The sequence below is a fragment of the Anastrepha ludens genome, chromosome 2, assembly GCF_028408465.1.
Source record: "Anastrepha ludens isolate Willacy chromosome 2, idAnaLude1.1, whole genome shotgun sequence".
Lineage (NCBI taxonomy): Eukaryota > Metazoa > Arthropoda > Insecta > Diptera > Tephritidae > Anastrepha > Anastrepha ludens.
The window spans coordinates 164,643,313-164,657,293 of NC_071498.1; the positions used below are offsets into that span (position 1 = coordinate 164,643,313).

General features: G+C 41.5%; 1 protein-coding gene across 1 annotated transcript; it reads right to left on the reverse strand.

The window, feature by feature from the left end:
* Positions 1 to 380: 380 nt before the first annotated feature.
* Positions 381 to 4,655, reverse strand: LOC128855767 (DNA-directed RNA polymerase II subunit RPB2). Its single transcript, XM_054090936.1, has 7 exons — positions 4,488 to 4,655; positions 4,178 to 4,401; positions 3,180 to 4,101; positions 2,092 to 3,114; positions 1,566 to 2,017; positions 1,175 to 1,496; positions 381 to 1,096 (listed from the first exon to the last, which is right to left on the reverse strand). Exons 1-7 carry the CDS (start codon positions 4,504 to 4,506, stop codon positions 528 to 530), a joined length of 3,531 nt encoding a protein of 1,176 aa, XP_053946911.1. The 5' UTR covers positions 4,507 to 4,655; the 3' UTR covers positions 381 to 527.
* Between the last annotated feature and the right edge of the window lie 9,326 nt (positions 4,656 to 13,981).

Consider the following 13,981-nt stretch of genomic DNA (forward strand, 5'->3'; position numbering starts at 1 on the left):
CCGCTCCAAGCTACGGTTCGTTACTGCTATTAGTAGGTTATGTTAGATTAGACTTGGTTGTTAGTAGCTAAGAGCAATAATAAAAAAAAAAACGTCAGTGCTCTCTGTAGTTGGAATAGTGAGAGCACCGCAATTGTTTTGTTGGTATTGCTGCTGCAGAGTAGTTAATGCAAACACAAATACTAATAACACAAATCACCCTTTGAACGTAAAATCCTAAAACGAAAGGTACCTCCGAGTGTATTTCTGTCAAAAGCCATTTGCCATTCAGAGTCGGCTTAAAACTGTAGGTCCCTCCATTTGTGGAACAGCAACAAGCCGTACACCACAAATAGGAGAAGGAACTCGGCCAAATACCTAACAGAAGTGTACGCGACATTTATTAATTTTATTTTATATTTTCTTTACTTTATTTGATAAACTGTAGGACTGTAATTTTTTTGAATGCAAATTAAAACTAGCATATCGTCTATTCAATGACGCACACATATAAAATGATCATTGTTTTTTCGCACTTCGTTTGAAGTCTATTGGACAACCATGAGACGCGGTGCAATATTCATCGACATAAGTTCCTGGAATAACAGCTTGGCGGCGTACGGCAAGCGGACTTGCGATATTTGTGTTTTATTTTTGCAACCTTTGCACTCAAAAGTATTATTGCGCAAATTAGCAATAGCGATGAGACCGCAGAAATTGCAAATGTGCACGCGATAAGGATCGGAGACTTCGAAGAGACGTTCGCGCAGGAATTGCGCGGCACCGTGCGATATCTGACAATCACGTTCCATCTCACCGAAACGTAGACCACCATCACGCGCCCTACCCTCCATAGGTTGGCGCACCAAAATCTGTACGGGACCGCGAGCACGGGAGTGAATTTTATCATCCACCATGTGCTTGAGACGTTGATAATAGGTAGGCCCTAAAAATACTTGGGCATTGATTTTGCGACCTGTATGGCCGTTGTACATCACTTCGTTGCCGCGGAGATGATAGCCATACTCTTGCAGGAAAGTGGAGATTTTTTGTACGTTGACAGCATCGTTGAAGGGTGTAGCGTCACCGATTTCGCCTTTGTTTGAGCCCAATTTTCCTATAAAAAAAAAAATATAAAATTATTTGCTTGTAAATCTTTTGAAAAATCAAATCACTTATTGTGGCGTATAGCTACCTTGCAGACATTCGATTAAATGGCCAATGGTCATACGAGATGGAATGGCGTGAGGGTTAATTATAATATCGGGGGCCAGTCCCTCACATGTAAACGCCATGTCTTCCTGGCGATATTGGATACCGCAAGTACCCTTCTGCCCGTGACGTGAGGCAAACTTGTCACCAATTTGTGGTATGCGCACTGAACGCACACGAATCTTACAGAACTTATAGCCCTCACTATTTAGCGTTAACATAACCTGATCCACAATACCAGTTTCGGAATTACGTAGAAAAGTGGAAGCATCTCGCTTAGTGAAGCGTTTTGTAGTGCCATCGAGCTGAAAGCAAAGAAACATTTTGGTTTTTTTTTTTTATGAATTCAACAAATTGCTTCTAAACTATTTTACCTCGTCATCATTTTCGGGCAAAGTAATCGTTTTACCTATGACCACATCATCACCGGACACACGAATACCAGGGGCGATAATACCATCGTCATCCAACTTGTCATAGTGAGCATTACGCATGCCTTGGCAAGTTTGACGATTTGGCTTTTCAAAGTTTTCTTCCTGATCGCCAATGCGCTTGTTTTCAGAATCTTTATATGAACGGTAGAAAACGGAACGGAAGAAGCCACGCTCCACAGCTGAGGCATTCAAGATGACAGAATCTTCCTGATTGTAACCAGTGTAACACAAAATGGCTACTATTGAATTAATGCCAGCTGGCAACTCTCTGAAACGTAGATACTCCATGGAACGTGTAGTGACCAAAGGCTTCATGGGATAGTAGAGTACGTGCGCCAAAGTGTCCATCCGCACGTGGAAGTTAGTGATGTAAACACCCATAGCTTGTTTACCTACAAAAACAAAAAAAAGAAGCTATTCGTTAAGAAATATTTCTTCAGATATGAATGTTGTTTGGTAATAATACCCATAGCGCTTTGATAGGTGTTACGTGGACTCTGGTTGTGATCGGGGAATGGAATAATAGATGCGCATACACCTAGAATCATAGCCGGATGGATTTCGCAATGCGTGTAAGTCGTACAATAGGCATAATCTTTATCCTGTTTCAAATCGTATGGCGACATGGCAATCATCACAGTCTCCTCTTCCAGTGTATCGATATACTCCACCACACCCGAAGCGACCAAAACTTGCCAACTATAATTATTGTAATCACGTTCCTTTAACATGTCCACATGCGTCTTCTTAAGCAGTAGCGAACCATTTTCTACAATCAACAGCGGACGACAAATGCGTCCCGCATCTGTGTAAATTCTTATTTCACGATCACGAATATCGCGAATCATTGACACTTCCGAGACGATGATATCCATTTGACGACGCAATTTGCGCAGAGTTGCCATCAATTGTTCGGGGTCACGATGTATGCCAACCCAACAACCGTTGACGAAAATTTTCGTTGCATCGGCGATGGCAGAGGGTGCGATTTCCTCCAAATTTTCCATAGACCATTCCTCCAAGAACTCTAGAATGGGCGAAGGCTGCGAACCAACAGAAATGTACGCCATAAGCGCCAAATTCTTTACCAGACCGACAGCGGCACCTTCCGGTGTCTCGGCAGGACATAACATGCCCCACAAAGTATTGTGTAGCTGACGTGGTTTGGCCAGTTTACCATCACGTCCAATTGGTGAATTGACACGCCGTAAATGTGACAACGTCGAAGCGAAAGTGAGGCGATTTAACACCTGAGAGACGCCAGCACGGGCCTGATGTGCCTTCTTCTGATCACCCCAGTTGCCAGTGGCCAAAGAGTAACGCAAACCATCAGTAATGATATTCGTTTTGATGGCCAACTCCAAGTTGAAGTCCTTTCCACGATCGATGAATTTCTGTGTGTACATGCGCACCTCTTTCATCAAATTTTTGAATAGCCCACGGAAGAGGAAGGCCAATAGCGGACCGGCTAGATCCAAACGCTTGTTACCTTAAAAAAAAAAAATTAAACATTTTAATGTACGCAATAATAAAATTAAGAAATGCTTATCCTACCGTAGTGATCACGATCATCCAACTCGCGTCGTCCTAAAGACGCCAAGAGCAGTCGATGCACCATATAGCCCAAAAAGTATGCTTTCTTGGTTTCACAGAAATCGGACACGCCTACATGTGGCAACATTTCTTTTTGTAAAATTTCCTTTGCGTATTTAATACGTTTATCTTTTGTTACACCTGGTCGTGCACCGCGCGCGCCAATAAAATTGAGCGCCACATTCTGTTCTTGCACAACGAAGGCTTCGTCAAGTGATGGTTTTACCATTTCCATCATTTCGGGATCATCAAAGTCATATATGATGTGTTCCAAAATGTCACGATCTGCTACGAAACCCAAAGCACGGAAAACAATCATAATTGGAATTTCTTGTTTGATGTACGGTAAAATGGCGATTATGCGTTGACCAATGGCCGATTTTTTGATATTTTGTGAACCACGCGCCATCATATTAACCCACAACGTGGACGTCGGTCTGGAGCTGTGTTCGAGACACGAACGAATTTCCGATTTGTATGCATATTTTCCATCTTTCATGCTGAATACATAGACAGTATTGGTGGCCATTTTCTCTTGAGCAATCAGCACTTTTTCCGAACCGTTAATGATGAAATAACCGCCTGGATCTAGCGGGCATTCATTTAACTCTGTCAAATCACGATCCGTGAGCTGTGAGAGCAGACAGTATGTGGAACGCAACATAATGGGAATTTTGCCAATGAACGTTTTCTGATGTTGTGTCTCCACTGGGTCGGCCCCTTCGACTATTTTAGTTTTTGTAATGTCCACATAGAGTGGTGCCGAGTATGTAAGGTTGCGCAAACGTGCTTCGTTCGGCATCATAGGGCTTGGAGAACCATCCTTTTCCCAATGTGTGGGCTTGGATAGGTAAATTTGCTCGAATTTGAGTAGAAAACGCGGCTATTTGACAGATTTTTGACGTGCATAAAATAACTTCAAGAAAATTTGTAAGAAAAAAAATTAATCAAGTACTCACAGGTGTCTCGATTTCACCAGAAGTGTGTTGCGCTTCGGCTTGCAAATCAATTGCTGGCGAGTCTTCTACAATACGCTGGACGGACATTTGTATAAATTCGTCAAAACTGTCCAATTGCTGACGCACCAAACCCTTTTCGTCGAAATATGCGTTAATAACAATCCAGCAAGCTTCCTGCCACAACTCATGGGAGATTTCCTCCGCATTTTCTTCCTCGTACATTTCTGCAGAAAATTAAATTTATTAATGGCGACGCAGCACCCAGGTGGTGTAGCAGAGCTTAGCCAAAAAAAAAACTCAATTTACTTACCATCATCTTCGTACATCATTTTTTCTGTTTATGAATTCCTTAGGAGGAATTCTTTGAGATTAAATTACTGCAAATTGCCTTTTTATATTAAAAAAAAACAATACTTTATCAGAAAAATTAAAAAATCCGCACCGAGAATGTCACAAAAAAATGCCTCTTAGTGAACTGTCAAAACGAAACAATGACAGCCGGGTTGACAGCTGTACTGGAGAGAAGCGCCGCCTATTATTTATAATAACGGCGTTAAAAATGGAATTACAACGGCTTGTTATTTAATGAGAAATTTTGAAATAATAGCCGAAAGTAAATTGCGGTGGATACGTTTGAACAATATTATATTCGGTTGAAATTTGGCTTCAAATCTGGGTTTGTTGTTGTTATTGTAGCGTCATAAAACATTTTCTATTTTGGGTATTATATGCTGTTACGAAATTGTTACGTTTTAATCCAAATAAAACGTCTCTCTGAGTTCGACCACTGGATTGTTAAATAAAATTCACAAACTATTGTAGTAGGAGCTGCATCACAGCCCTCCTAAAAGTGTCTGATGACATAAGGCTCAACATTGACAAAAAGCATGTGACTTTTCTAACTCTACTTGACTCCGTAGACCATAAACTCTTAATCTTGAAGCTTAAAAACTTATTTAGCTTTTCAACGTCGGCTTTGACTCTTATAGAAACGTATCTTAGTGACCGATTACAAGCCGTATGTGGTGATAATACCATGTCAAACTTTCTCCCTGTAACCAGAGGTGTACCTCAAGGCTCTATCCTTGGCCCTCTTTTATTTGTCTTGTACATTAACGATTTGTTCGGTGTGATTAAATATAGTGATGCCCATGTATATGCTGATGACGTTCAATTACATGTTAGTTGTCCCATTAGCTGTATTTATATTTGCATAAGTAATAGGAATTCTGACTTGAGCCTCACAAGCAAGTGGGCTTCTGACAACGGATTAATTCTTAATCCTGATAAGTCCCAATGTATCGTTATTTACAAAAAATATATCAAGCTCGATGGCTATACACATGTCAAACTAAATGACGCTGTGATTAAATATGTGGACAATGTTAAAAATTTAGGGGTTACATTTAATAGAACTTTGACATGGAGCAACCACATCTTTACTGTCTTAGGCAAAGTTTATGGTATGCTCCGAAATTTATGGACAACTCAATATTTTACACCAATAAACATTCGACTGCTACTAGCTAAAACGTATTTGTTACCAACCGGTTACTGTATGGTTGTGAGTTATATACTCCTTGTGATAGTGTGTGTCGTAGTAAGCTTAATGTTTTGTGTAACAACATTGCAAGATACGTGTACTGTAAAAAACGTTATGTCCATATTTCTGTTTTTGCGAAAAAAATTGCTTCCGTATCCTTTTAGGACTTGCTTAGGTTTAAATGTCTAGTTTTACTCTACAAGATCATAAACACTCAGAAACCCAGATACCTCAAAGATCGACTTATGCTTTCAAAGTCCTGCCATTCGTTAAACGTAGTCCCAATGAAATACAGTTGTTTGGTGACTGAACGTCAATACTTTGTTTTCTCTGTCCGTCTTTGGAATACCTTACCTTACAAAATTAAACGTATAAAAGAAAGCTCGTGTTTCAAAAATAAATTGCTTCGCTACCTTGCCGAAAATTGCTGAATGTACTCAAATGGTTCCACATTATTTAAATCTCTTCCAATTAATCCCTGCTTTTAATACTTTCTCCAACTTATACTGTATTACTATCTGTATTTTAATTTTAATTTTGATTTTACTGTTAATCCTTTTATGTAAACTATTCTTAAGGTCAATCATTGTAAAAATAACCTATGGTTGTATGTTTGACTTTAATAATAATAAAATAAATAAATAAATAAAATAATGGCAACAAAACTTGCTTTATTTAATTTCAGTACTTAATCGTTTTATTTTACGTTTCGCATACATGCACCGGGCATGCTGCTGGAGTGACAGTCCTTGGCCGGATATAAATTCGGATCGTTCCGGTAAGGTAAAACCGACTTCCGTGGGAACATCTTGTGTTTGGTAGTTTCTATTTCTTTCACCTACTCTTCCTCTTCATAGACAATCAATTCTCCTTCCTTTTGTTTGCTTATACATGCAGCCTGACGACACAGCGAATTCGGAAGGCGCTACCTTGTATTCTATTATATTGTTGTTGTTGTAGCAGCATAAACATCCACCGTGCATATGCGAGTAATGCTGCTGAAGTGACAGTCCTTGGCCGGACATAAATTTGGGTCGTTCCGATTACGTAGAACCGACTGTCGTCGTAACGTATTCTATCATCCTTGCCTCTGCTTCGCTTGCTTCCACTTGAGTTCATCTTTGGTTGGCGGTGTGGTATACTGCAATTGTGTGCAATATGTCCAGTCTTACCGCAGTTGCATCATTTGCGAAGAGGGTTCTAGTTTTATTCTCCTTATTGTTCCTTCCCGCGAGGTAGGCTCTTCAACTCTAACCCGACGGACTTTGTGCACTATCATGCTCAAGAGGGCTGGCTTTTTCTGTGTCAGTGCAAAAGACACTGTCTCAACAAAAGTCCCCTTCGCTGATGAATATGATGCCCGTTTCGAGTCTGGTTCTCGTATACCTCTTATACTTTAAATATAAACCTTCACCCTTTCGACTTCCCAAATCAAACAACCACGTTCTCCAGCTTTCATCGGAAGTATCATGGAGTGATTCTTGACTCCAAGTTCCATTGGAAGCTACATATTGAAAATCGGGTAAAGGAGGCCAGTATAGCCTTCTACTCCTGCAAATCTATGTTCGGTAAAAAATGGGGACTCAAGCCACAGGTCGTGCCACCACTGTGCTGGTTGTGCCAATTTTAACGTATGGATGCCTGGTTTGGTGCGAAGCTTTTCGGAAGGGCTATAATATCACTGAACGGGGGAGGGTGCAAAGGACTGCATGCATTGGCATCATCGGAGCATGTAAAACTTGCCATAATGCTGCCCTGAATGTCGTTTTGCACTTACTTCCCATCAACTTTTAGGTTATTTCCATCGCAGCCCGAAGTGCAATCAAGTTAAAGGAGGTTGGACTCTGGAGGCAATCTCTCAAAGGACATGGTAGCATTTTCGGGCAGCTAACACCGTATTTTTCCGAACTTTTTTGAGGGTCGTGATAGGGCAATTTTTCCGAATGGGCAGGATTGGATCGAGGGGAAAATCTGCACCGAAGCTTGCCCCTCTGTCTTCACGGACGGTTCCAAGATGGAATCGGGAGGCGGATCAGGGGTTTTAAATCAGCCAATTTATCTATCTCCTTTAAAGTGACGAATACTGCTAATGTTTTTCAAACAGAAGTCTTTGCAATCCTGCAAGCATGCAAAATGCTTAGGAAACGCGGAAGCGAGGGAGATATTAACATTTTCTCCGATAGTCAAGCCACGATCAAGACTCGGCCGACGCCATAGTGCAGAACGAAACTAGTCAACTCCCGGTAAGGAGAAGATCAAATCTCTTGGGTGTGCAAGTAACATTTCTCTGATCTGGGTTCCAGGACATAGAAACATAGAGGGAAATGAAATTACTGATGAGCTTGCCAGGAAGGGGACTGAATTGGCCTCAGAGACCTCCTACGCGGTCATCGGCATCCCCCTGATAGTTGTTAAAAGGGAACTGTACAAATTTTTTCTCAGGAAAGCGCAGAAAAGATGAAGCTCCATTTCTCCATGTGCTATTTCGAAAACTCTTTGGCCCCAGTACAATATACGACAAACTCAGAAAGTCCTTTGGACTCCTCGCCATTCAATTTCTAAACTCGTAGTGACTGTGTTTACCGATCACTGGACAAACGGCACACTCGCGGAAAAGCTAGGGCTACCATTTAACCCCCTTTGCAGAAGCAGTGAGGACCTTTCAGAGAAGGAGACTGTTGAGTACTTTCTCTGTAAATGTCCGGGTTTGGCAGCTAAACGATTAAGGTCACTGGGTGCTCCTTTCTTCGATAGCCTGGGGCAGTGCGCCAACCTAAATCCCATTAATCCTCTCCATTATATCAACAGCTCAGCTTGTTGGAGGTCTCATAATGGTATCAAAACCGCGCTTTAATGCTACTTGAGGAGTGCCAGACTGGCACTTCAACCATTTCACATACCTACCATACTTCTTATGAATGATTGGCATTTCAGCTTTTCCACGAAATCTGTTGTTTCTTTCGCATACGCCAAATCTGCCATCCTTTCAATCTCTAGCGCGTATTTCGGAAAGGTCTTATTTGTCCTCTGGCAGCGATTTGTTAGTTCCATCTGGAACATTTGCTACCTGTGGTCGCTCCCGTAATATCTCTCTGTTGCCGCCATCCGACGCTCATAGTTACCCCATCGGCTTCTGGAACTGCCAGCAGTACTTCGGAGGTGGAACTCTTAGAGAGAAACCACCAGCCCAGCGACTTTATCCGGCTCCAGTTATTTGTTGTTGCTGTTGTTTCAAGCTGGAGGTCAAAGGTTAGGAATGGAATGGAGCTTTTACTATGGGACCACTGGTTGAAATATTCGGACGATTCAATCGTAGTTCAGAGAGGCGAGTCTTTATTGCATCTACCTACGCTTCAATCCTTTCCAATTGCGACGTTATATGTGTCTTCCCTGCTTCTAACTCTCTATCTCGAACTTCTATGGTTCTAACATGTTTCTCCAGCTACGCATTCAGTTTCGACGTTGAATCTGCTGACATTTGTGACATACGGGATGATATTTGTGCCAACTGCAATGACGTTTCCGATAATATTTTCGCTGGAATTTGAGATATTGCAACCATAATCCCATTCATGTCTATTCCTGGCAAAGATCCAGGATACTCTGCTTTCTCTTTCAGTTTGGTCGATGATTCTTCAACTTCTAGCAGGCACACATATGTATTCGTCAACATCGACGTCCTCTGCCCCCATATCATCGCATAACAGTGATTGTAACTCTGCTTTGTTTCCAAAAGCTCCGTTTGGTCATTTATAGATACAAGGTGGGCCAAAATTAATCATCCAGTTTTGTTTATGAATAAGTTTTTTAAGGGTGATCTTGCAATCTGTGTCAATTAGGGCGGAATTAGTCTTCTAAATATCGCCTATAAGGTTCTAGCGAGCGTATTGTGTGAAAGACTGAAGCCCACCGTCAACCAATTGATTGGACCTTATCAGTGTGGCTTTAGACCTGGAAAGTCTACCATCGGCTAAATATTCATAATACGCCAAATCTTGGAAAAGACTCATGAAAGGACACCATCCAGGGCACACACCATCTTTTCGTCGACTTCAAAGCTGCATTCGACAGTACGAAAAGGAGTTTCCTGTATGCCGCGGTGTCTGAATTTGGTATCCGCGCAAAATTAATACGGCTATGCAAGATGACGTTGCTCAACACCAGCAGCGTTGTCAGAATTGGGAAGAACCTCTCCGAGCCGTTTGATACCAAACGAGGTTTCAGAAAGGGTGACTCACTGACGTGCGACTTCTTTAACCTGATGGTGGAGAGGATCGTACGAGCTGCAGAATTTAATCGCTTAGGCACAATTTTTTATAAGAGCGTACAATTGTTGGTGTATGCCGATGATATCGACACCATCGGCCTTAACAACAGCGCTGTTAATTCTGCCTTTTCCAAACTGGATAAAGAGGTAAAGCGAATGGGACTGGTGGTGAACGAGGACAAAACGAAGTACCTCCTGTCATCAAACAAACAGTCGGTGCACTCGCGTATCTGCACCCACGTTTCTGTTGACAGTTATAATTTCGAGGTTGAAAAAGACTTTGTATACTTAGGAACCATCATTAACACCGATAACAATGTCAGCCTTGAAATCCAACGTAGAATCTCTCTTGCCAACAAGTGTTACTTTGGGCTAAGTAGGCAAATGAGTAGTAAAATCCTCTCTCGATGAACAAAACTAACACTCTACAAGGCTCTCATCATGCCTGACCTAACGTATGGCGCAGAAGCGTGGACGATGACAACATCCGATAAAGCGACGCTTGGAGTGTTTGAGAGAAAGATTAAGATAAGATTTTTGGACCTTTGCACGTTGGCAACGGCGAATATCGCAGGCGATGGAACGATGAGCTGTATGAGCTTTACGACGACATAGACATAGCGCAGCGAATAAAGATCCAGCGGCTACGTTGGCTGGGTCATGTCATCCGAATGGATACAAACGCTCAGGCTCTCAAAGTATTCGATGCGGTACCAGCTGGTGGTAGCAGAGGAAGCGGAAGGCCTCCTCTGCTTTGGAAAGATCAGGTGGAGAAGGACTTGGCTTCACTTGGTGTGCCCAATTGGCGCCGGTTAGCACGAGAAGGAAACGACTGGCGCGCTTTGTTAAACTCGGCCAAAATCGCGTAAGCGGTTGGCGTACCAATTAAGAAGAAGAAGAACTTTCTTAATAAATAAAAACAAAATGGTTTTGAGTGATGGAAATCTTTATTTTGACGTTTACGCACTCCATTGCCTGTCTGCCTGTATGCTGTAGCTGTCTAGTTCGCAGGTGTCGAATATGATTGACATATGACACCACAAATTATAAATCGTTTAGTAGGGTGATTAATTCGGCGCCACATTGTATAGAGGTACCTGTACAATCGACGTTCGATAAACGCACTAGCTGAATTCCCTATTTATACATTCAAAATACAAAAACAAATCAATAAACCCAGTCGACAGTGAATTTTAATTGACCATTTACTCAATAATTATCTTGTTTGCTTATTTAAGTTTCTATTTATTTTCTCTTTACTTCGCTATTATCTCGGACTTTCTTTAAAAGTGCTAATAATCACAGGTTAGACATGAAATGAACAATGAAGAAAGCATCGAAATGTGCGCCAAACATCACATCAAACGAGGTTGTTAACATATTAACATATTGCATATTACAAAAACAAAAAAAAATATATATATATAGTAAGAATGAGCCATCATATTTTTGATAGCATCTAAAATTAAAAATTATTATCAAATTGCTAAAAGTTAAAAAAAAAATCCATCGCGTCTGTATTTGTTTTCGTTTCGAGTGCAGAGCAAAAGTCGATGGGGCGCCGGCAAAGGTGTTTGAACTGCGAAAAGCTAAACAGACCAGTTTTGACCAGCTGCAAACATAAATAATAATTTCAGCATTCTTAGCATGTTTCAGCATACCAGCGTCACAATGAGTGCATACTCGTATAAAGTGGCACGGAAAAAACTCTACAAACCACCCAGTCCCAACCTGCTCCGAGCAACTTGTAAAGGGTGTTGTATGTTTGCTTCTCTTTCAATCACGTGTTATTTTTACACTGTCGTTTAAAGTTTGCTCTGATTTTCTGGTCTTTCAAAAATGATGCCTAGATGTTAGTAGTGAATAATTCCTAGACGGCATCTGTTTTATCTTTGATATTTGTTAAGTGGAAAATTTGGCACGATAGAAAAACGCGTTAAAATTAGCGCGGCAGAGTGGGCGGCATCTCCATCCGCCGGCAGGTGCACTCCGCAATGTGTGGTGTTCTCTCACCATTTCTGTGGGTTGTTGTTGTGAGTGACTTGCTGGAGGAGCTGGTGAGAGGGGGCTGCAGGGTAATTGCGGATGACGTGGCACTAATTGTTAGAGGAAAATTTTGTGAACAGACCAAATGGAGCGATAGTGGGAAGGAAAGAACCACTTTCACTATGATCCCCGACAAACAGAAATGGATACGGAGAACAAATGGAAACTTTACCTTCATGCTGACACAGTTTTTAACTGGGCATGGCTTTTTCAGGCAGTATTTGTACAAATATAAGCACACAGACTCCCCATTTTGCCTATACTGCCAAGAAAAACACGAAACGCTTGAGCATGCCCTGAGGGAGTGCTCTAGATTTGATGGGGAACGAAGCATGTGGCGCTCAAATATCGGCGAGAGGATGACAACTGCTAACCTAGTACAATATATGCTAGACACTGAAGAAACGTGGAACTATGGTTGTAACGTAGCCTCAACAATTATGCGAAGGCTGAGACATAATGACAACGAACGCAGACAAATGAGTGTATAAACACTTCCTGCCCCCTCGAAGGAATATCTCAACTGCTAATACCGAGGGGGAAAAAGCAGAACAGCGAGGCGATGGGATGGTTTAGTCCGCAGGCACTACGAAACGCAGTTCAAAAGAGCCGGGGAATATCGCATGTGAATCGGGCATACGTATGAGTCGGCTCATACGTATCTTTAGAAGATTCTACCTCCAAGGTTCGCATACCAAAAAACAAGAAAAAAACCCAGTCCTCCATGCACCCCTGGTAGGCCGACGAAGGGATGACCTTCAGCTCCTTGATCGACTGAAATCTCCTTCCACGAAGTGGTAACTTCAACTTGGGAAACAAAAAGAAGTCGCACGGGGCCATATCAGGTGAATACGGTGCTTGCACGATCGTATTTACTTGGTGTTGGGTCAAATAATCCAGCACAATTTGGGCTCGGTGCGATGGCGCCTTATCATCGAGTAAAATCCAAGAATTGTTTGCCCTTTTCCGGCTGTTTGCGACAAACGCTTCAAAACGGATAAATAATATTCTTTATTAGCTGTCTGGCCCGATGAAAGGTACTCATGGTGCACTACGCCTTGGCAAATGAAGAAAACAGTCAACATCACCTTCCCGGTACTTTTTGATCATAGGGTATGTCGTCGTAGTTTTGGGGAGCAATTTATTTCTGAGGATCCTCAGGACATAACCTTCTCTCATGCCGATTTAAATTAACTTTTCCTAAAACCACTTTTTGTTTGGTCTGACCCCTCGTTTCCTGATCCGACTTTTAATCGGCATTGATTACTTTACTTGATTAATACATCGATTTCAGCAGCGTTTAGTTTAGTTATACTAAAGTGAGATGCTCTTCATCGAATTAATTGTCACCAATCGACAATAATTGGCTTTGCATTTTTAATGTTTCAGCAAGAATTTAGCACGAAATTCATCTAATTGCCAACTTTCTCTTCCACGGCGCTTCTTTAAGACAATATTTAATTAAGTTCACAAAATTACGCAAAAATTACCATTAATTACCGCAAAATCTACCGACACACCATAAAAGCTCCTAACCTACAACGAGCACAGTAGCCTCTAACCATAATGGGACTAATAGCTAATTAAACATATAATAAATTAATTGGCCTACTGTTAACACCTGGTAAAGCTGTTGGCGCTGGTGTATAAATAAATGCAAAGGGAAGGAAAAGGGGGGGGGGGGGGGGGGGGGGGGCAATGACAAAAGAAGTATCAGATAAAAGCGAAACAGCAAAACAACAAAAAACTTTAAGCCTAACAAATTAGTATTCAGTTAATTGTTTTCTCTGGTAATATTGCGGCAACATTATCAATTGTTGTGGTCATGTTGGTGTACCTATGTATGTGTGTGTGTGTGTTGTACATACATATCATTCATATATATGTATACTTCGGTGTCGAAATTCATATGCTTAATTACACTCCATTGATGACCTCTTATATTTAT